Here is a 23,816-nt window from a genome sequence, read left to right as displayed (position 1 = left end):
AACCATCATCAACCACAAATAAAATAAGGATTTCAAGGACTATTTGGTAAATATATATTTCAATCCGTATCAAAAGACGTAATGTTTGAAACTCCATCCATTTCAAACACAGCCCTATAATTATATAGTCAACTCCTCTGAATTTGGACACTGAATAACCCGGACAACCGCTTTATTATGCCAATATCGCGGGAACGGAACAAAACTAAAGTTGACAGCCTTCTAGTCGCTTTTACTCCTGTTTAATTGTGTCCGTCTCGTAAACCAGAACGGTATGCAAAAAGATTTGTGGGTAGCGAAAAACTTATAGCTTTAAGTTTCCTAGTGCTTTGTGGAGTACTTTTATTAGGTAAAAATGGTCTTTTGGCCCCTTGAAGAATTACAGTACTATTTAACCTTATATGTTGATTTACGCAGTAATATATCAAATGGTATGTAGAAATTCTTTCGTCGTTCGGTGTCGAAATACAGAACTGTAGAATGGTACATATAATGTGAATGCATAAATCTTTTGCGCTTTATACGATCAATGCAAATTGGTGCATTATAGCGCTGCTGAAATGTATTAAATACAAATCATAACAGTCTTTTCAATGCGATGTTTGCCTTTCAGGGTTGTACCAAAGTCACAAGGCTCCAAGTCACAAGTCAATCTCACTTTTATAGTTTTGACTCGAGTCAAGTCGAGTCATTTTCAATTCACCACCGAGTCCAAGTCATCGAACAGCGGGTTCAGCCCGAGTCAAAATATTATGACTCGAGTCCGAGTCCAAGTCATTATGTTGACTGCTCAGTTCCATTTAAAGTCTTCTTAAACCCACTTTTTATAGTTATGTTTTGTGATATCGAATGTGCCCGTTCGACCAATTCTTTCTATGATTGGATCGGCGCAGCACAAGCTCGCGAAGTGGCTTATCGATGTTTTGGAACCAGTGCGTTCCATGTATGATTCGCATTGCGTCGCTGATTCGTTTACATTCGCGCACGAGATGAAAACCACCGACCTTCCAAACCCGAATATGTTTCTCGGTTCTTATGATATCGTAAGCCTCTTCATGAACGTGCCGCTGAAGGAGACCATTGATATCTGTGCGGACGCGCTATATGGTGGTGGTGTTTTAGCACCACCTTCCTTCTCGCGTAAAGTGTTCGTTGAACTTCTTAATACGGCTACTTGCTCTGTTGAGTTTAGTTTTAACGATACCATCTACATGCAAACCGACGGTGTAGCTATGGGTAGCCCTCTTGGCCCGATTTTAGCCAATATATTTGTGGGATTCCATGAAAACAGACTTTTCGCCGCAGATGAAACCAAGCCTCCATTCATGTACCGTCGCTATGTCGACGACACCTTCGTTATCTGTCAAAATGAGACGGAGTTCGATGATTTCTTCGTTAACTTGAATTCTCTACACTCGTCTTTAAAATTCACATTTGAAAAAGAGCGTGCTAACTCGTTACCATTCTTAGACGTTCTGGTGGAAAAACGGGGTGTTAGCTTTGTCACTTCGGTTTACCGGAAGCCAACGTTTACAGGGCATTACATACGCTGGAATTCTTTTAGCCCGAATCGCCGTAAACTAAATTTGATTGGCACATTGGTGCACAGAGCCTTGATGATTTGTTCGGATGTAAAATTAAACGCGGAGCTAGAATATATCCGCAAAATTCTAATCGATAACGGCTACCCCGAACACATCATCAAAAGCTCTGTGGACAGAAAACTCAGTAATTTCAATCCCAACAAATCACAAAACACGAACACACGGTCTGAGGAAAATGTATATATACATTTGCCGTGGCTGGGCCCCATCTCTTCCCGGTTTGAAAAACAATTGATTTCTGCTGTAAATCGCTGTTACGATAACGTAAAAACTAATGTTGTGTTTACCACCAAACAATTGCTTCCTGCAACGCGCAAAGATGTTCTTCCTGCTTTTCAACAAAGCAATATAGTCTATGATTTCAAGTGCCACTGTGATTGTCGGTACGTGGGAAGAACAACTCAGCGCTTGCAGGAACGCATCAAACAACATGTCCCTAGCGTTATTAGATCACGCATATTGGACTCTCGCGAAGACGCAGCCGTAACTGATCTCCGAATACTAGAACGTAATCAGGCCATGGCTATGAACTCTGCCATCGGCAAGCATTTGGCTGAGAATGCAACTTGCGCTAAAAACTATCGCGATGAAAGATTTTCGATATTAGGTAGAGGCCGCACTAATTTCCATCTGTCTGCACTGGAATCGACTTATATTAAAATCCACCGACCGCGCTTGTGTCAGCAGAAGGAATTTGTAGTGAATCTAAAAATTGTCCACTAGCTGCGCTCGCGGTTTGCCTGTATTTCATGTTGTTTGTTTCTATGACGTCATAATTGGTTGTATGCAATGTAGCTAGATGCATGTTTTTGAAATTCTCCATTTGCTGACGATTGCCCTTGAGAAGTGTCAGCTCGAAAAGCTTCGGGTTTTAATATGAATATATTATTAAAATGTATATTAAAGTTCTGTACCCCAAAGAGTCTCTTCAAATACTTCCGAAAACGGTACAACAAGCAGCAGCTAAATACCATCAATACGCTGATAAAGAGTCGGGGAAGATTGAGAACAGCTTTGTCTACAACAGCCTTTCTGAAGGCTTGCATCGCCAAAAAGACGTTACCGAAGTTTATCAAAGGTAGGATAGAGAGGTCTCGAGCACGCCTCACCCCAAATATTGAGCGTGCATTTATATATGATGAAATCGACAAGAACAACAAGTTGCTTGCTACCTTACATCGTATATGTCGGTCACTACAGAAAGAAATTCGTGGATTTTTGTCATTCTTTGATTTGATTCGGTTCACCCGGTACCTGGCATCTATAGATACCATAAAGGAAAAAGAGAACTTGGCTAAGAATGAACGTAACTTGAGCCGTCTTATTACCCAACGCTTTGGTAACAATGCTAGTCCTGACGGGAAAAATATTGTTAACTTATCGGACTACAAGCTCACGTCCACTGAAGAGTTCGTATTGTCTCATGGTCTCAACTTTTGTTTACCACCTACTACCATCAAAAGTGAAGAGGTATTCGCAGAATTTGAAGTGTTAATGGCTCAACTATATCATCGCAAGGCGAGCTCCGCTGATAATTTGCCTGCCCTCAAAGCAAGATTGAGTGATTTGGCACATGCCTATTGTGGATATCCTATTGATTCGGAAAATTTTTTAATGACGAAGGAATGTTTTCGTGCAATAAGAGCATTGCGACAGAATCCAGACATTCACATTAGCAAGCCGGATAAGGGCTCTGGGGTTGTAATCCTAAACAAACGGGATTACATACTCAAAATGGAAGCAATCTTGGGTGACCAATCAAAATTCAAGACACTTGGTCCCGCTGCTGAATTCGATAACATCGCCAAGATTGAAAGACGGATGCAGCGCCGACTATTCAGCCTCAAGAAAAACGGCTCCATATCACCTGAGGTCTATGCCTCCATCAGACCGGTCGGGGCACAGAGGCCACGTATGTACCAGTGATGAGCGGAGTCTGCTTTTCCAGACTCCGAGTCCCTCCGACAACTTTGGACTGTGGGGCAAAGTCCCTCCGACTCCGGGCAGCTCAATCCCAGACTCCGAGATAACCCGAAGAATCTTGTCCAGTCTCTGAAACATCCATAATGGTAGAGGTAGTTATTCAAAAACATTGTCGAAGAATCCCAATGATAGCAACTCTTGATAGCAACTCTTAGTTCCTCTGACAGCTTCCGCTTCAAAGATGAAGCCTCCTCATCCAACTTAGGTTTCACCGTAAATCTGGATGGCATAACGTCGTCTGCACTCAACTTTGCCATGCATTGCCCCAATTTCGATCAAGGCATCAGCCATCTGCTTGAGGTGCTTCCCCTCAACAGAGCTCAGTGGTATGCTATCATGGGATACAAAGTAGACAACCACAACACCACGGCAAAACTTCTTCTTTGATTTCTCGCTTACTTTTTTGTTGGAAGAAAGAAAGGAACTTATCTTCAACTGCGATCCATTCTTCTTACACGCTTCGATAAGTCCTCGAAAATGCGACGTACCACTTGTCAACTTGTGATGCTTTAGCCAAACATTGCAATTTTGACATCTCGCAAACCCAGTATACTGGCCATTATTATCATGCTTCAGAGTGAAATCCTTCCACATATCACTCTTTTTCTGCCTCTTTGTGGGTAACCCACTTGACGTCGACGGAGGCAAACCAGTCAGTCCGAACTAACTACCACTTACATCGACGATCACATCACAGGTTTCAGTAAATTAAGTTCCGCATCGCCATGAAACAGTTGATGGAGCTGCACTAAACAGACTTGATGCATCACTGACGCACCGATCGACGCTCCTTGGAGTTGACTAAATGACTATGACTTCCAATTTTAAAGCTGCTACATGATATCTGGAATTCGGAGTTTGAGACAGACCAGCAGCAGAATCTTGTTTGCGGTGCTGATTTTTCTTATCACATCAAAGTCATTTCTCAATCAAAACAAACATTACATGACGCAAATTCAGAAGAGTTCTGGATGACTGATTTCGTCAATCAATATTGAAGGAAGCGTAGTTGATGCAAGTTGCGAGCAGAGCGAAGCAGACGGTTGTAGTTATTTAGTGTGGCTGTTCAGAAATTCGGAATATTTTGTTTTTACTGGGTAAGATCAGCTTACCTTAGTGATTTATGTATTGTTGAAATCTTTGAAGCGGGCTTAGATGCTGCTATGCCCCTGTAAGCGGATCTTACTAGCGAAAATTCGTCGCAACGTCATTCAATCATTATAACACATTGTATAAGTTTTTATTGTTTCAATCCAGAAACTTGCTTGTTGTATGTATATTTCTCACAGATATAAAAGTAATCTTGATGTAACACTTACTATCGATATCTCTCACTGCAGAGTAGTAAAGTAGCGAAGTACGATGAAAGTTGCGAAAAGTTCTCACAAAAGTGGTGTCACATATTATCTTGTTTCAACTGATACCAACGTTGGGAATACATTTTCACAAAATGGACCTATTACTACCTTGAATGTCATCAGGATAATGGGATATATTCCGTTATGATCATGAACTTGCAAGAAGAATCAGGGTAGCTAAAGGTTGTACCATTGGGAAGCCCCGCTGTATGTTGCTGATTGCAAATGTTTCGCACAATTACTGGGGTAGCATGAAAATCAGTCACGAAACAAATACGCAAGGAGGAATGTGACTATAGAAGACTGCAATGACAGCAACGTGGAAGATTCTGGAGATCTTATCTCATAATATGAAGACATTCAGCTGTGGATTCAAAGACTGCATCTCAAGGCAGGGAGCAAATGATGCACTGCGGATGATATTGGGCGCCTTTAATTTAGTGAACTACAGACACTGCCCAACGAAAATGCCTTGCTAGATCACTAGGTTACTCTCCAGTCCCCAATTACAGTGCAGATGGCTGATTGCTATGCACTTGGCAATCATTTTTGCATGTTATCCGTCATATTACAACTTTACAAGGTGTCAACTGTCTGTGTTTTGGTTTGTAATCAATAGTGTCTTCTATGGTCAGAGCTATCGAAAGATACCGGGGGCAAAACTTACAACACTCCGGTAAACTCCGGAAAAATATCTGTAGTAAACTCCGGGTCCACTCCGAGTATTACAAAATTGGCAAAACTCCGCTCCGGATACACTCCGACTCCGCTCCGATGCTCATCACTGGTATGTACGGACTGCCAAAAACTCATAAAACCAATGTGCCCGTTCGACCAATTCTTTCTATGATTGGATCGGCGCAGCACAAGCTCGCGAAGTGGCTTATCGATGTTTTGGAACCAGTGCGTTCCATGTATGATTCGCATTGCGTCGCTGATTCGTTTACATTCGCGCACGAGATGAAAACCACCGACCTTCCAAACCCGAATATGTTTCTCGGTTCTTATGATATCGTAAGCCTCTTCACGAACGTGCCGCTGAAGGAGACCATTGATATCTGTGCGGACGCGCTATATGGTGGTGGTGTTTTAGCACCACCTTCCTTCTCGCGTAAAGTGTTCGTTGAACTTCTTAATACGGCTACTTGCTCTGTTGAGTTTAGTTTTAACGATACCATCTACATGCAAACCGACGGTGTAGCTATGGGTAGCCCTCTTGGCCCGATTTTAGCCAATATATTTGTGGGATTCCATGAAAACAGACTTTTCGCCGCAGATGAAACCAAGCCTCCATTCATGTACCGTCGCTATGTCGACGACACCTTCGTTATCTGTCAAAATGAGACGGAGTTCGATGATTTCTTCGTTAACTTGAATTCTCTACACTCGTCTTTAAAATTCACATTTGAAAAAGAGCGTGCTAACTCGTTACCATTCTTAGACGTTCTGGTGGAAAAACGGGGTGTTAGCTTTGTCACTTCGGTTTACCGGAAGCCAACGTTTACAGGGCATTACATACGCTGGAATTCTTTTAGCCCGAATCGCCGTAAACTAAATTTGATTGGCACATTGGTGCACAGAGCCTTGATGATTTGTTCGGATGTAAAATTAAACGCGGAGCTAGAATATATCCGCAAAATTCTAATCGATAACGGCTACCCCGAACACATCATCAAAAGCTCTGTGGACAGAAAACTCAGTAATTTCAATCCCAACAAATCACAAAACACGAACACACGGTCTGAGGAAAATGTATATATACATTTGCCGTGGCTGGGCCCCATCTCTTCCCGGTTTGAAAAACAATTGATTTCTGCTGTAAATCGCTGTTACGATAACGTAAAAACTAATGTTGTGTTTACCACCAAACAATTGCTTCCTGCAACGCGCAAAGATGTTCTTCCTGCTTTTCAACAAAGCAATATAGTCTATGATTTCAAGTGCCACTGTGATTGTCGGTACGTGGGAAGAACAACTCAGCGCTTGCAGGAACGCATCAAACAACATGTCCCTAGCGTTATTAGATCACGCATATTGGACTCTCGCGAAGACGCAGCCGTAACTGATCTCCGAATACTAGAACGTAATCAGGCCATGGCTATGAACTCTGCCATCGGCAAGCATTTGGCTGAGAATGCAACTTGCGCTAAAAACTATCGCGATGAAAGATTTTCGATATTAGGTAGAGGCCGCACTAATTTCCATCTGTCTGCACTGGAATCGACTTATATTAAAATCCACCGACCGCGCTTGTGTCAGCAGAAGGAATTTGTAGTGAATCTAAAAATTGTCCACTAGCTGCGCTCGCGGTTTGCCTGTATCTCATGTTGTTTGTTTCTATGACGTCATAATTGGTTGTATGCAATGTAGCTAGATGCATGTTTTTGAAATTCTCCATTTGCTGACGATTGCCCTTGAGAAGTGTCAGCTCGAAAAGCTTCGGGTTTTAATATGAATATATTATTAAAACGAATGATTTGCATTCATAATATAGTACTTTCTCTCCCTTTTAGCAGTTTCTGGTCGCATTTTCAAGTATCTTTACCAATAGACGAAATCAAAATATGGTGGTCACTTTACTATTCTTCGAATTTACAATGAAATGTCTATCTTGGCCGTGTTAGTCTCGAGTCATATGAATTGGTTTGAGTCATGCGCAATGACTCGAGTCCTAGTCGAGTCAATACACAAATTGAATCGAGTTGAGTCATGTCCGTAGTTTGACAAAAATGACTCGAGTCATTGCAGCCCTGTTGCCATTACGCATGATCTTGTAACAAGCAATTGATATCCCGCTTATTTCGGACAAAGCCGTTTCACCGCCTATTCGATATATATATATATATATTCGCATATTCGATCAAAGTGAGCGGACGCAAAGTATCCGAATTTAAAATTGCAGTATAATTATGCTAATATTGTCTAAATATTTTCGAAGAAACATTTACCATGTAGCATGGGGCTTGTAATGAATCGCACCCACAAAATTTTCGTTCTGGTTACATGCCTAAATCCTCACGATAAAATGCGATGTTAGATAATACCACGTAAATTAAAAATGCCAAACAAGCCATAATTATAGCTAATCAGTTGAAGGTGTAAGTATAGATATCGGTAGCGCTATCATTTGAAATAATCCATCTTAGTAGCTCTTTATAACTCACGGACCTTTTTCTGCCCGAAAAGTAGCGATTGGATTGCATTAGTCGGCATCACAATGACCATTTAGTTAACATCTATATATTCAATAAATCATATATGTAAACCACTGCGACAATGTGCAAATATGTCAATATGCAAGTATTAAAATAAAATAATTTGTACCTACGTGGTTATCAATTTTGAATATAATACTATCCACTGATGGAAAACTTTCGTTGAAAGAACATTCAAACGGATGCTGTGCAGTCGTGGTTTGGTTCAACTGAGAAATCCTTACGCTTCGAGGTGCTAAATGCACAATGTATGAGGTTTTCAGGTTTTAAAATTAAAGCTTTGGTTATCTAACTGGTCGTCGTTAGATTTGCTCTGGGTTAGCAAAGCTGATGATATTTTGTAGTAATCAGCTTTGCCTAACAAGTTAAGTGGTGGTAGATGGCGGAAAAGTCTCAAATCGGAAATTTGGTCTCGATCACAAATATGTTAAGAGACACTGTTTTCGAGTTAGCATAATAAATCCCAATGTCAACTCGAGAGTCGATATTGGTGAAGGTTGAAAAATACGATAATTGTTTAACGGGAAAATTTGGCGATTGAGTTATTTTTTCTCATACTCCGACTAATTATTATTCATCATTAGCTGCTGTTATTACAGTAGGCTGCATTACCTGACCAGCATTGGAGGTTTTCGCAACCTGACCAGACCGTATTATATGCGCATACTGCAGCAGTATTTGCTGGAGTCCCGTCTGTATTGAACAGAGTTTCATCTTCTCGTAAGCATGAGCATTCTGCAGTATCTCCGAAATGACCCATTGCCGTGGACGTGATATTGTACATCGACATTTGTCCGAACGTCGGAATAGTCATTTCTGATGTACATGCTGCTGGTAAACTATAGAATAAGTTGTTGCTCTGTATAGGAAGGGTACTCAATTAACGGACCGCGGTCAGAATGCGGACCATTCCAGTGTTGGATCAGAACCGCGGACCTAATCATCTGTCTCAGTAGTTACTTGGTTTCACCCGTGGTGCTGACATTTTATTCAGTAATTAGCCTCTAACCTAAAGTCACGCGCGGAGGTGGTGACCTTTTTAGTATATCAAGAAGCAAGTAGACAAATATATGAGAATTTGGCAGACAGACGGGAGAGATCACAAATTTTTTGTCATCATCAGTACAAGTGGGCGGTGATGTGTGTCACCACAACGAAAAAAAGGTGGGAAAGTACTGTCAGTAGGGCTGTGGAGTCGGGGTCGGAGTTTGGCAATTTTTCGCTTGATGGAGTCGGAGTCAGAGTCGAAGTCTCTTTTTAGCACGCCTTGGAGTCGGAGTCAGAGTTGGAGTCGTAGAACAAATACTGACTAGAGTCGGGGTCGGAGTTTATGAAAATGACCCTGACTCCAACTCCGACTCCAACTTCTTTATTAAGAGAACAATTGCTTTCAAATGTATCTTTAAATTACTAAGAATAACTAGAATGTGATTTTTATACACCATCAATCACTGTTCTTAGTTAAGATATTGATAAAATTAAACATCATTTTCAAATTGCCATTCCGTGGCACAGAGGAAGACAATCGCAATATGCATCTTTGAGATGCCGTCGCAAATTGATGCGATATTTGGAATAATACCATGATGACAGATTAAATACATCGTCTAATTTTGTAACATTGTTAAATTGATGTAAATATAACCAAACGCTGCTTCCCACTTGACAAAATTGAAAATATATGCAGATGTAGCTCAGCTGCTTGGGCCGAACAAATGACTAAGAAAGACTGCAATTCCTAGTCCTTGAATACTTGACTGAGTGCCTGTATAGACATATGCTATTTGACTACATCCTAAATTTCGTTTCTGACCAATATTTACAAGTAGTGAGAGTGTGTGTGCTTGAAATCAGTATGGTGTGTAATGACAAAATGAGCAAGTCACATCTCTGTATTGGTTGCTGACTCATACACAAGAGCTACACATCGATTGTTTTGTGTACATTTTAATTACACAGGATTGGATATATGTCATCGTTGAATGGTTCATACATATTATGGTATTAAAGAGTTCATGTTATAAAAACTTATAAACAAAAATATGAAAAAGGAAGGGTATTTAGAAAGGCATTCTTCCATCTTAATTGCATAGTGAATATTTCTGTGCCACAACGAAACAATATGGCATGTCATCGTTAAAATCACATGTTTGCATAAGGCATATGTTTCATGGTTATGTGATAGTCATTTAACCGTCACTGTGGCATATATTTTTCGAAGTAAATTGGTAATACTGATGGATTCAGAGTTGGAGTCGGAGTCGGAGTTCTCTTGAGAAAATAGTCGGAGCCGGAGTCGGACTCGTTACGTTTAAGGACTCGGGAGTCGAAGTCGGGAGTTGGAGTCGGTATATTGAAAATGTGTGGAGTCGGAGTATGAGTTGGAGTCGGTATAATGAAAATGTCTGTAGTCAGAGCCGGAGTTGGAGCCGGTGATAAACTCTACCGACTCCACAGCCCTGAGTTTGTCAGATAAGAAATTTCCATCAATCTTTTGTATGTATACCTTTACTTAAAATAGTTTAGTATCCCTTGTCTATAGGCAATGAGTTACAAATGCTGACTATACATTAGAGACGCCAAACTCAATCCCCCGCAGCCTGTACCAACATATTGTCGATAGTTGTCCGCTCAGATTATACAGGGGCAACTTGATGTAACGTACAACCACGACAATAACCCAGGTGCAAGCAGGTCCAAGTGCATTTGCGACACGGTAGTTTCAATAAGACCTGATAGAATATTTTTGATGTCCTCGATGAGGTAAATCTAGCACGTGACGACGAATTAAATTGGACGAACGCCAAACGAATCCTCGTGCTATTTCGTGTATATGAAGTTGTGGAAACGGTATTCTAGATGCGCTCACCATTCACGCTTGTAACGATATGACCTTAATTGTTGGCTTAGGTGGGAATTCAATACCGATCGCCTGGTATCACATTGGCGGTAGTGAAACGATTTAAGATTAGCCCTACAAGATTTATTGAGTGCCGCAATACGTCAAATAAAATTAGAATGCCACACGGCATGCGGGGAAAGCGGGGTATAGGTATTCAAGGTACAGTTTGGACAAAGTTTCTACATAAGATTGGTGTAATGCATTTTGGGGGTAAGTGGGGAGCTTGGCAATATCATTTTTATTTGAAAGACGAAACCGATCAAATTGCGGTACTGAAGTCTAAAATAAAAAATGTCTATAAAATCTTCGTATCTTCATTATTATTCTATAAATATAGACAATATGTAAACTCTACTCACCTAAAACGGTCAATGTTTGATTTTTGAGTGCATAAATAGGCGGCGCATACATCAAAGTTACCAATCCAAGTTTGTTGTAGCTTTCCGGCAAGTAGGTGAAGTTCCACTTAATATGAGTTCTGCGATCATCAGAATATCTAATGCTGCAATGCCAGACGAAATATCAATATTTTTGAACTTACTAAAGCCAAACAGACCGCTTATAACTAGGGCATTTTTTTGCACCTGCAAATCGCAACATTTTGAACTAAAAAACTTAATTTTTACGTTTTTTGACCTTCAAAAACTTAATTTTGACAAAATTATGCCCTAATATATTAATTTGGTGTTTTCACACATAATGTTAGAATTGCACTACTTATCTTCATATCTGGTTGAATCAGTCTGTCCTTACGAAGTAGTTTGGGCTGAAGAAACTTTTTTGACTTGAAAACTGACATGTTTTTACACGAAAAAAACTTATTTTAACGAGATCTCGACCTATGTAGAATTCCGGTAGTTACTAGGGATGGTGTGAACGTGAGGTTCACGTTCGTGTTCTGTGTGTGAACCTCGGAAATTTAGAGGTTCGCGTTCACAACAGAACCTTGATAGGTTCTGCACTGTGAACCTTTTTGGTAAATTGTAATTTGCACTTCATTATAAGATCGTTGGTTCAAGTTTATTACATTTCAACTGCGGATCACTCTATGTATGGCGCTGGCAGCATAAAAAATCAACACTAAACGAGCATGCACCATGACAGCCTTAAAAGTTTTACTTGTTTTTTGTTACCAAAAATTTCTCGAAATATTCAGCTTTCCGTTTTGAATATTTAGTGACTCTCCGCTGTGAGCTTGACCCGCAATCACACAACATCACGAGCGATATACGTAGTCAGCGAATGATGCTTATTCAACCAATCAATGACATTGATATCGTTTTCTGATGTAAAATATCGAGCGGGCGTACGGGGTCAATCTTGACTTCATATCTTTACTGTATCATTAAAACCAAATCCATACGATTAAGGTGCTGGCTACTGCTATATAACGTGTTGTTTATGGTATCGGTAGCGAGTATAGAAACCCGTTTTACACTCTGCTCAACATCAATGTAGCAATACTCAGACTCCGAACACATTGTCCGGTCTGGCTAAGACCATTGAGGCGTAAGCGTATACTTCATGGTATGTCGTCGTCGAAATTGTTGGCAAAGCAACTGAATGTATTGATTTTATGAGATTTTTTTATCCTTTGATAACCGCGGTTGATACATGTAGCCTACTACAACAATGCGACATTATGTGGCCCGAGTCTTCGCTAGGTATCGTGTACAATGTACATTAATATAGGCTATCACTTCATTGAAAGATAGGGTTGGAATTAGCAATATGACGTCACGAGGTTCACGTTCGTGTTCACACAGAACCTTTCAAAAAGGTTCGCGTTCACACGAACCCGAACCTTTCAGAGGTTCACACCATCCATAGTAGTTACATCACGCATTACAGTGGAAATAATTAAAATTTGTTGTAGCATAACGAAAGATATGTTCCTACATTCTCGGGTAGAAAGTGCCTGTCCTTACTATGTATCTTGTCGAGAATGGACAAAGAACGTTCAACAGCAGCAGTTGTTTGCTGGCAACACCGAAGTTGAGATAACACTGCTGGTGACACACGATGTTGCTTCATTCTGGCAACGTTGTATGCATCCAAATTTTACGTCACGCGCTTCTTAATATAAGAACCAATGTCCACGCAGTCTTGCTTCAGTTAGGATATTGCGGTACGTTGAGCATTACGCCACGTCAACCTATATGTTTCATTTGACCGCTTATGATTAACTATGAGCGACAATGGTCCGTCTACAACGACAGGCCTCTAAAGTATGCTACAAGCTGTAAAATGTCAAATGATAAGTTCTCCGACAGGGCCAACATTTACGATACAAATGAAATGCAGGTGGCAATTTTTTTTTGACTTTGTGAACAATTTTGACAATTTTGTGACCTGTCAATTTTTCGTGGGCTTAAGACTTGTGGAGCTCTACATTCTCGTGTTCAGCTTCTCACTTAAGGAATATTACGGAGCCAGTCAGGGACATTGACCCGAATTCTGAGAAGGCAATGAAGCATACACTGGGTGCAAAGTTTTGTGGAAAATTGACCAAAAGTAGGTGTAGTTATTCGCAGACTTACGGCTGACAACGCATTGCGACGAATACAAAGGAATTACAGAAATATGTTTACTTATATCGTCGCTAAAACCACTGATTTGGCGTTTATAATTGAAATAAATCGGTTGAACATCAAATTTTCTTCGAATTCTATTGCTCACGAATAACGGTGTTGTTAGAAAATAGCCAATATGACCCGTAATATACCATTATATATATAGGTTTGAAAATAAAGTATTAAAGTCAACAACAAGGCTAAAGATATGAGGGTAACATTTTGGCATGATTTGACTGGTCCGGCCCACATGCGATCAAAAGGTTTAAATCAGGTTCGCGACCTAAGTCGAGTTTGACATCCCTGCCCAATACCTGCTTTATTGTTAAATGCAAACATTATTAGACGTTTTATGGGCCTTTTTGAACAAGAATCTGAAGCAATGTTTTTGCTGCATATTCGAACTTAACATACTGATTCGCTGGATCAGTCTCGAGCATCAATGATATGCCGTTTAAAACAATTCACGAATTCGTTAAAATGATCGTTCCCTTTGGCAAACGTTAAGGGAACCGCAAAATATTCTGAATCTGAAAGGGCTGAAGCTGAAAAATAAATTTGGTTTGCTGTTTTTGTGTCCGCAAGTTTTGATTTGCTTTGTTGCTGTAACTTTTGCCTTGAACTATCGAAGAAATGTATAACATCATCAAACTCAAATGTAACAATTCTACTTACGTTTTACCTACTGGTAAAAAAATGTCCTTTCATGGTGCTGAAAATATCGTATACCTAATTCCGGTGAAAATAATTTTGAGTACCTGATATACTGTAAGATTGTAAAAGTGATGGTAAGGTAGGGTTACCATACGTCCTCCTTTGTCGGGTATTTGAAAATGTACTCCGAGGACGCCTAAATGTCCTCCTTTTTTCGTCCTCCTTTACAGCTTTTAGAGCATACATTGTGGGGAGATTCGAGTGAAAATGGGCATAAATGACGCTAAATAGGAAATTCGTGGTTCGAACGACAGTGACGACCTTTTTTATTTATTTTTAGTCAACCGACGTAAAGTGTGGAAGAAAAACTGTATTCCCTCTTTTTTAATCAATCAACCACAATATCGTGGAAACTTACAATTTTTTGCCGGATTTTACTCCAGGATTTAAAGTTTGAAAATTTTGAAAAAGTGTCCTCCTTTGCCGATTCCAAAATATGGTAACGCTAGGTAAGGTATTTATTGCTTGCAAATCGTTCATTCTCAGACTCAGTTCGTTCACAGGCAGCACGTTACACGTTATACAAACTGAATAGAAATCTTAGGACAGACACTATCAAGGAATAAAATCGTGCAAACTAATTTCCTTTCAAATGCCACTTTACTTCATTGCGGCGCGTTGCGTTCTTAGGAATTCATCATACTCGTTGTGCATGCCTATATAAATGTGTTTACAATAAGATTCGCTGGCAAAGAATTCTGGTCGATATGATTGATTGGGTTGAAAGCTCAATATTGCATGCCGATGAACAACGAACATCTATAGGGAGCGTATGTATAACTGTGAATGACGTGACCACATATTATTATATCTTTTCCCAGCGCAAAAATATAGATGTTAAGTAATGGACTCCCACACTAATTTCTATTGTGCATACCGTACCCTTTTTGGCCCAACACACCAGGGAAAAGGGCGCTGGCACGCATTTCAGGAACCACTGCTCTAGATAATTTGATCATTGTAGCCTTACCAAATTGTCCAATTAGAATCGCAAGCCTAGATTTTTTGAAATTTGTTTCAAGTTTCATTTCTTGGAAATGGCATTCGACTTGAGCTTAGTGATTTGATCTACACTCTGAAATCTTTGTATCTTATGTTATATGTAAATACTAAGTAATTAATGGATATTGAGATGTATGTATTTCGTTGAAAATATTTCGAGAACGCAAGATACAAAGTGATGAAGAAATCACATTTAGGATACATCAATTTTGTTATTTGATTGGTGTCATTGGCCAATATGTGGTTGACAACAGTAACGAAATTATATAAACGTATGATATTTGTCAATACCGCGACCATGGTGAAAATTCCTCGCTGGCATATCAACATCACTAGTAGGTTAGAGTTAGTTGTTTTGTCCGGAAATGTATATTCAAGTTCTATCTTACAGATCTAATAATCACCTCAGTGAATTAAAAATACTTAAATCAATATACCTGATGTTAAGATAAGGAAAATCTTGGGCAACGATGAAAGAAGATTCAATACTGCAGTTTTGGTAGTGTAAGGCTCCAATGATAACCTGAAATTTTTGATTAGGTCATAACTATACTATGAACGTTTCTATGAGTGCAGATCAGGAATGTCTGATTAAGAGAAATCTTTGTTAAACCTTTTATGATGTCGATTCTATTCAAAGTGCGAAGCGGACATAGAGCGGATTTTGAATGCTTTGTACATATAGATTTCATTTATTAATATAGAACATCTAGATATCGTTTTTATAACTGCAACTTCCATTGAAAGTGAATATATGTATCATCCATTGGATATTGTACCTTATTTACATCCCTAACTTTCCTAAATAGTGTCGGGTTGCTCTTGCATGTCATTATTACGTGATTGATCATCACCACCACCACCACTTACAGCAATTTTAAGATATCGCGATGCAACAAGACACACTTTCATATTGTTTCTGCGCGGCAGTCTGAATCCTGCGCTGCCGATTATAGGCGCAGAAACCTGTCTGAGTTCAATAAAACGTCCCAAGTCCGACTCAAATGAGGATAGCTGACTAAGAAGAGCAAAAGCCACATACTACTGCATGAAGATAACAGACACGTAGAACTGCAACGAAACATACAACCGAATGGAGATGGCTGTTGAATAGTACGACAACAGCAACAACATACAACTATATACAAGAAGATAGCAGACACTTAGGACAGCAACATCAACATAGAATTGAATGAAGATAACTGACACGTAGTACAGCTAAAGCAAGATACCATGGAATGAAGATATCTGACACGTAGTACAGCAGCAGCAGCACATAAGATACAGCCGAATGGACGTAATAATGTGTAGGGATGGTGTGAACGTGAGGTTCACGTTCGCGTTCTGTGTGTGAACCTCGGAAATTTAGAGGTTCACGTTCACAAACGAACCTTGGAAGGTTCTGCACTGTGAACCTTTTTCATATATTACAATTTTTAGGTCATTGTAACATCTTTGGTTGAAATTTATTGCATTTCAACTGCGGGCCACACTCTATGCATGACCCTGGCAGCACAAAAATCAACACTAAACGAGCATGCACCTTGACAACCTCAAAAATTCTACCTGCTTTGTTACAAAAGTTGGCTCGAAATATCCAGCTTTCTGTTTGTGAATATTTAGTAACTTCCTGCTGTGAGCTTGACCCGAAATCACACGACACCAAGAGCAAAATACGCTACATGTAGGTAGTCAGCGAATGATGCATATTTAACCAATCAATAAAATTGATATCGTTGTCTGATGTAAAAAATCTAGCAAGCGTACGGAGTTCATCTCGATTTCATGTGTTTATTGCAGGGTTGTAATGCCTCGAGTCATGACTCGACTCGAGTCAGACTCGAGTCACGATTTTCAGATGACTTGACTCGACTCGACTCGAGTCATTTTCTCAAAATACGGAAATGACTCGACTCGACTCGAGTCAATCAGTGTATTGACTCGACTTTGACTCGAGTCATTGCGCATGACTCGAAGCAAGTCATTGACTCGAGATTCAGACGGCCAAGATCGACATTTCATTGTAATTTCGAAGCCAACACACTATTGGGATTTCGTTTGTTGGTACTGGTGCTTGAAAATGCGGCCAGAAACTGCTAAAAGTGAGGAAAATTGATATATCATAAATGCGAACCATTCAATATCACCAATCAGAGTTAAAAAAGTGGGTTTAGGAAGATTTTAACTGGAAACTGAGCAGTCAACACAATGACTTGGACTCCGACTCGAGTCATAATACCATGACTCGGACTCGATCCTCTGTTCGCTGACTTGGTTTCGGACTTGACTCGGTGGGAATTGAAAATGACTCGACTTGACTCGAGTCAAAAATATAAAAGTGGGATTGACTTGTGACTCGGAGCCTTGTGACTTGGTTACAACCCTGGTTTATTGTATCATAAAAACCAATTCCGTGCGATTGGGGTATTGGCTACTGCTGTATAACTTGGTAATGGGGCAAATCCCGTTCTACATTCTGCTCAATATTAACGTAGCAACACACAGACGTCGAATACATTGTCCGGCCTGGCCTAGACCGTTAACGCGTAAGATTATATTCCCTCGCAAGTCCTGGTCAAAATTGTTGGCAAAGCGACGGACGATATTGATTTTATAGGATTATTATAAATCCTTTGATTGCAGCAGTTGATACATCTGACGACGCTTATAAAGTCAGTATAAACTTCAGCATTGTGACAATATGTGACCAGAGTCGTCGCTAGGTATCGTGTACATTAATATATATATCACTTCACTGAAATGTAGGGTCCGAATTAGCAATGTGACGTCATGTGACGTCATGAGGTTCACGTTCGTGTTCACACAGAACCTTTCAAAAAGGTTCGCGTTCACACGAACCAGAACCTTTCAGAGGTTCACACCATCCTTAAATGTGGGAAGAAAGTAAGTAACGTATAAGCTAAGCAAGGAAGAACGTAGGTAAGATTTACAATTAATTTTGCGACAACGTAGATAACCAACAATCGGTGGTTTGCTGACGCTTTATCTATCGAAGAGAACAGCGTACCTGAAAAGGCTTGATTACAAATGATTGCTAAAATACGAACGCAATTGGAGATTACCAAAGAAAATGCGTGATCGTAAACGCATATACGTACAACAGCCCAAAACTGTGGCTTCTAAGTCGGATGACCCATTCCGATTCCGACAGCCGTCGAGTGCGGACGCATCTAGATTGCAGTGATCAGTGGTAATCAAGAAAGAGACTGGAATACGCCCTTTGCCTTCGCGCAATGGCGGAAAACGGCTCAGAAGACATGGTTGCTATTGAGGATACGGCAAAACGCAAACTATCTCTATCAACTGACGAAGATGAGGATACGGCAACCAAACCACCGCCGAGGAGTAGACTCTGCATGAATCAAGAACCCAATACCCGAGAAGGTATGTCCAGAAGTAACTCCGTAAGCGAACATAAAGTTATCATTACTGGTACCACACGCAAAATGAAGCACTGGAATCCGATTGCAGTTCATGATGGGATTGTATCTATAGTAGGCGACTATAAGGACATCAAGGTTTTGCCATCAGGTGATATTATGATCAAATGCCACAACGAAAAGCAGGTAAAGATTCTTCTTGATACTGACGAGATAATTACTAAAGAGTCGAAAACCCGCATCCCTGTGAAAGTTTCACGCTACCTAAATAGGACGCATGCTTCCAGAGCCGTTCTTAACGGCGTTCCAACTGATCTGTCTGAATATGAAGTCGTCCAAGCGTTATCAAATTATGGAGTGACATTTGCAAAACGTCTTAAGCGTAAAACAGATGATGGATACGTAGAAAGTCTCACCGTACTGCTTGGGTTTAACGTAGAATCTCCCCCAGATGCTGTAGCAATCGGCTATTTGAAATTCAAGACAAGACCATATAATCCCCCACCATTGAGATGCCACAATTGCAACCGATTCGGACACACAAAAAAGAATTGCGGTTCCAAAACCACCTGTTCGAGATGTGGTGGGCGAGATCACGAATATTCAAACTGCACGCGAGATATGAAATGTGTCAACTGTTCAGGTAATCATAGTTCTGCATATAGTGGATGTCCAGCATACGAAAGAGAACGGCAGATACAGAAACTGAAAGAAAGAGAGAAAATTGATTACGAAACAGCGAGAGCCAAAGTACAAGTCGAGAGTAGACCCACTACTACCCCTGAAAGTCCTTTGTACAGCGATATAACTCGAGTGCCAAATACGGTCCAAGACCTATCCCCAAAACCGAATGCTCGGAAACCTAAACCGCCCACCTATCCAATTCCAAACGCATGTAATTTAACGCAAGCCGAAAAAAGTACTGTCCCGCCAAGCAATGGATCGCAGATCCCAGAAGACTCGATATTATCACTGATGACTTCCCTCCACCCATTGGTAATGCTTGCATTCATATCTGAGATAATCAGAGTTACAATTATATCTTGCCAATCCAAAGAGGAGATAGACATATCTCATTTAATTTCATGTGCGGCTCAAAAATGGCTCGGCTTACCAATTGACAGTGAATCGCTGACATCCTTCATTAACGTTGTTAGCGATGGCAGTCAATAAAGGACTGTGTATATTACAATGGAACTGTCGCGGTATTTATCGGAAAATTCCAGAGTTCAAGCACTATTTATCAAAACTTCGGAAGCAACCAGACATTATGCTACTTCAAGAGACTCATCTAATACCCGAATACGTACCAAAATTTAATAGTTATCGTGTAATCAGACGAGACAACACAGTTCGCAGTGGAGGACTGGCAGTGATAATTAGTGATAAACTATCGTACAGAGAGATAAAACTTGATAGCCCATCGGGTGTCGAAACGTTATGCGTTAAAGTGGGAGAAATTACCATCTGTAATATTTACTGCCACCCAGATTCTACTATCACTCCAAATTACTTTGATTTCATAGGGAATCTGCGGAGTAGAGCGGTGATCTTAGGTGACCTCAACGCTCACCACTGGGCTTGGGGAGCCAACACGACGAATGGAAGAGGACTACGATTGCATGATGTTATGGACAGATTTCACTTGGTATCTTTGAATTTAACTCATCCTACCCACTTGAATATTTCTAGTAACGCAGTAACAAGATGGTCCTTGATTGATCACTCAATAGCTTCGGCAGACATCGCGTCGAAATGCTCTACGCAAGTGACGAGGGATCTACTAGGCAGTGATCACACCGTCATCTTCACGCACTATAAAAATCAAGTCCCGAGGACATCAGGAGAACTCCCGCTACGATGGAATCTTCATACAGCCGATTGGACTGAATTTGCACGATCTGCAGGTATGTCATTAGATGGCACTGTAGTGGAAGGAGATATAAATGACGTATTCAGCGAATTTAACCAGTGTGTTATAAACGCTGCAAGCAGAGCAATACCTATGAAACGAAATCACGCAAAGAATGCGATCCGCTGGTGGAACGAAGACTGTGCACGCGCTGTAAGGAGAAAGAAAGCTGCATTTCTCAAAATGAAACACACATTCGACATTGAAGACATCATAGAATTTAAACGTCGAAGATCGGAATGCAGAAAAACGATCCTAGCTACAAAACGAGAATCTTGGAGATCATTCTGCGACTCTTTGAATCATAGATCGAACTTGAAAAAAGTATGGAATGTCGTCCACTCCATGTCTGGTAAACATACCAACTTCAAAATGCCGAATTTGTCGGTGTCTGATCGCATAATCACCGACGATACCGACAAAGCAAATGTGATAGCTACTAAGTTTCAACAAGCGAGTAGTACATTGCAGTATTCGAATGCGGCTATGTTTAATAGACCTCAGCTGAATACAATACTGTTGGAAAATGCTGATAGATATGATAATCTGGAGATAAATGTCCCATTCACAATTTCAGAACTCAATGTAGCACTGGCCACTAAGAAAAACTCCTCGCCAGGTGGCGATATGATGAACTACGCCATGTTCAAGCACCTGGATCCCGATAGTAAGTGCAAAATGTTGGAAATAATTAATTTCTCTTGGTTATCAGGACAAATACCCGAGACCTGGAAACACGCCATTATCGTACCAATACTAAAGAATTGTAAAGAGCCAAGTGATCCGAATTCCTATCGCCCAATCGCACTAACAAGTCATTTCTGCAAGGTCATGGAAACTATGATATCTAGTCGACTGTCCTGGCATCTCGAAAGTAAGAAACTTCTTGATACATCACAATGCGGCTTTCGCCGTGGTAGACGTGCACTTGATCATGTTTTGGGTTTGCATGACTCCGTCAACAAAGCAATACACAATGGGCGATCAGCGATTGCAGTATTCCTTGATATCAAAAAAGCATACGATACCGTGTGGAGAGGAGCGGTTATCCACAAATTGTCAAACCTGGATGTCAAGGGTAAAATGTTGCATTGGTTGCAAAATTTCTTAAATGATCGAACATTTCAAGTACGCATTGGAGCAGCTTTGTCCGACAAATTAGAATTGCAAAATGATGGTGTCCACGAATATTGGATTATTTGCTGATGATATTGCTATATGGGAATCGGGGATGGATATTGAGAAGATTTCCTCTGAACTACAAACGGCACTAGACGCAATAAGTCGATGGTGCAACACTTGGGGATTTACCATCTCCAAGGAAAAAACAGTGGCTTTGCTTTTCACGAGAAAACGAAAAATAGTTTATCCTGATCTATTTTTAGGAAACAACAAGATTTCCTATGAACGCACATACAAGTACCTGGGAGTTATTTTTGACGGACGACTCAACTACAAATCTCATATTGACTATATATCAGGCAAATGCAACAAACGCATGAACTTTCTCAAACTATTAACAGGGACAGATTGGGGTGCATCAACTCACACTCTACTAATACTCTACAGGACACTGATTAGATCTGTAATTGATTACGGAATGGAGGCATACTTCTTCGCTCCGCAGACGTATCTGAAAAAAATCAAGACAATCAACAACAAGGCATTACGACTGTGCAGTGGGGGTATGGTGAGTACGCCTATATGTGCAATTGAGGCAACCTGCAATGAAATGCCACTCGACGTAAGGCACCTGTATTTGTGCCTAAAATACCGATTGAATCTATTGCACCAACGAGATCATCCAAACCACGGCTTGACAGAGAACAGCTGGGAAGATATGTACACGCTATTGAATAACCGATTCAGAACTTTCAATTCCTTTACTAGAAGCTCGACACTCGACCAAAATGCGACCATCCGAGGAAACGAGACGTTATTAATTTCCCCTTGGACTATTCATCCTCCCGTAATTGATTTAACCCTGTCGAGATCGTTATCCCGCGAGTCACCTTGCTACATGATAGCCATCGAAGTCAGGGAGTTTCTAGATGCTTACTTCACTAACTCAGTGACTATATTCACAGATGGGTCGAAGACCGCGAATGGATCCGGATACTCGGTATATGTGCCAAGTATTGACCTGAGAATTGCTCACGCTGCTAACCGCAATTTCTCGTCATTCACAGCAGAATTATGTGCCATTAAATGTGCCTTGAATTGGATTGACCAAAACAACATTACTGACTCCATCATTTTAACAGATTGCCTAAGTGCTCTGCATTCCGTACACAATTTCCGTTCAGCTCGACACTTCATAATCAATGAAATCGTGGAAATAGGACATCGCTTGAAGAATAGAAGCATGTCAACTACAATTGCGTGGATACCCGGACATTCCGGTGTCAGAGGCAACGAAATTGCAGATCGACTTGCAAGAGAAGCCGCAAACATCGCAAATGAAATCACGACCTACGATTTACCACTAACAGACGCGACAACGTTAATGTTCCGCCATTGCAAGTCGATCTGGAACGGACAATACCAAAGTACTGACCAGGGAGCAACGTATCGACAATACCAGCCGACAATCGACACGACAATTCCAAGACAAACATCGAGAAAAAATGAATCTACGTTATTCCGGTTACGAACGGGACACTGCGGATTGAATGGACATCTCCACAGAATAGGGGTGTCTTCGACACCTTTGTGTGCCCATTGTGGAGTCATCGAAGACGTGCGCCATTTTTTGATAGATTGTCCGACACTAGAACAACGCAGACAAATACTAAGAAACCGTGCGCATCGAAAGAGAATACCATTCGACTTGGAAAACTTATTGACAGACACCAATATATTACAACACGTAATCGATTTTGTAACATCATCGGGACGCCGTATATAATTATTTACATTTGACTTCTGACTGAGAGTTTCATGTACTGTATTTGCAAGTTATGTTGTCACGTGGTGCAAAAGACCATGCTGTTATAAGCACCATAACATGCTTTTATTAATAAATAATAATAAAAGTCGGATGACATTGGTTCACAGAACTTGATGCGCTCTATGTCACACTCGAGTAGGCTTTCCTAACCAATAGAAACAAATAATATGAAAACCAACTACATGAATACATTGCAGAGTGA

At 40.5% G+C, this 23,816-nt stretch overlaps 2 protein-coding genes across 3 annotated transcripts in view; both read right to left on the bottom strand.

Moving 5' to 3' along the window:
* LOC145446521 (uncharacterized) overlaps positions 1–23,816 on the bottom strand; it is a 271,204-nt gene that overhangs the window by 232,033 nt on the left and 15,355 nt on the right. The gene's annotated exons all lie outside the window — the stretch shown is intronic.
* Positions 1–23,816, bottom strand: part of LOC145446536 (uncharacterized) — a 38,592-nt gene that overhangs the window by 9,275 nt on the left and 5,501 nt on the right. The window contains exons 3-6 of the mRNA XM_080324872.1: positions 15,789–15,874; positions 11,422–11,564; positions 8,773–8,988; positions 8,274–8,395 (exon numbers count right to left, since the gene is read on the bottom strand). Of these exons, the coding sequence (XP_080180998.1) occupies positions 8,274–8,395; positions 8,773–8,988; positions 11,422–11,564; positions 15,789–15,874 (567 nt within the window). The remainder of the gene's footprint in view (positions 1–8,273; positions 8,396–8,772; positions 8,989–11,421; positions 11,565–15,788; positions 15,875–23,816) is intronic.

The sequence above is a fragment of the Botryllus schlosseri genome, chromosome 9, assembly GCF_051294905.1.
Source record: "Botryllus schlosseri isolate E-star chromosome 9, Bs_hap1, whole genome shotgun sequence".
Classification (NCBI taxonomy): domain Eukaryota; kingdom Metazoa; phylum Chordata; class Ascidiacea; order Stolidobranchia; family Styelidae; genus Botryllus; species Botryllus schlosseri.
This window is presented reverse-complemented; position numbering and strand designations above follow the sequence as displayed.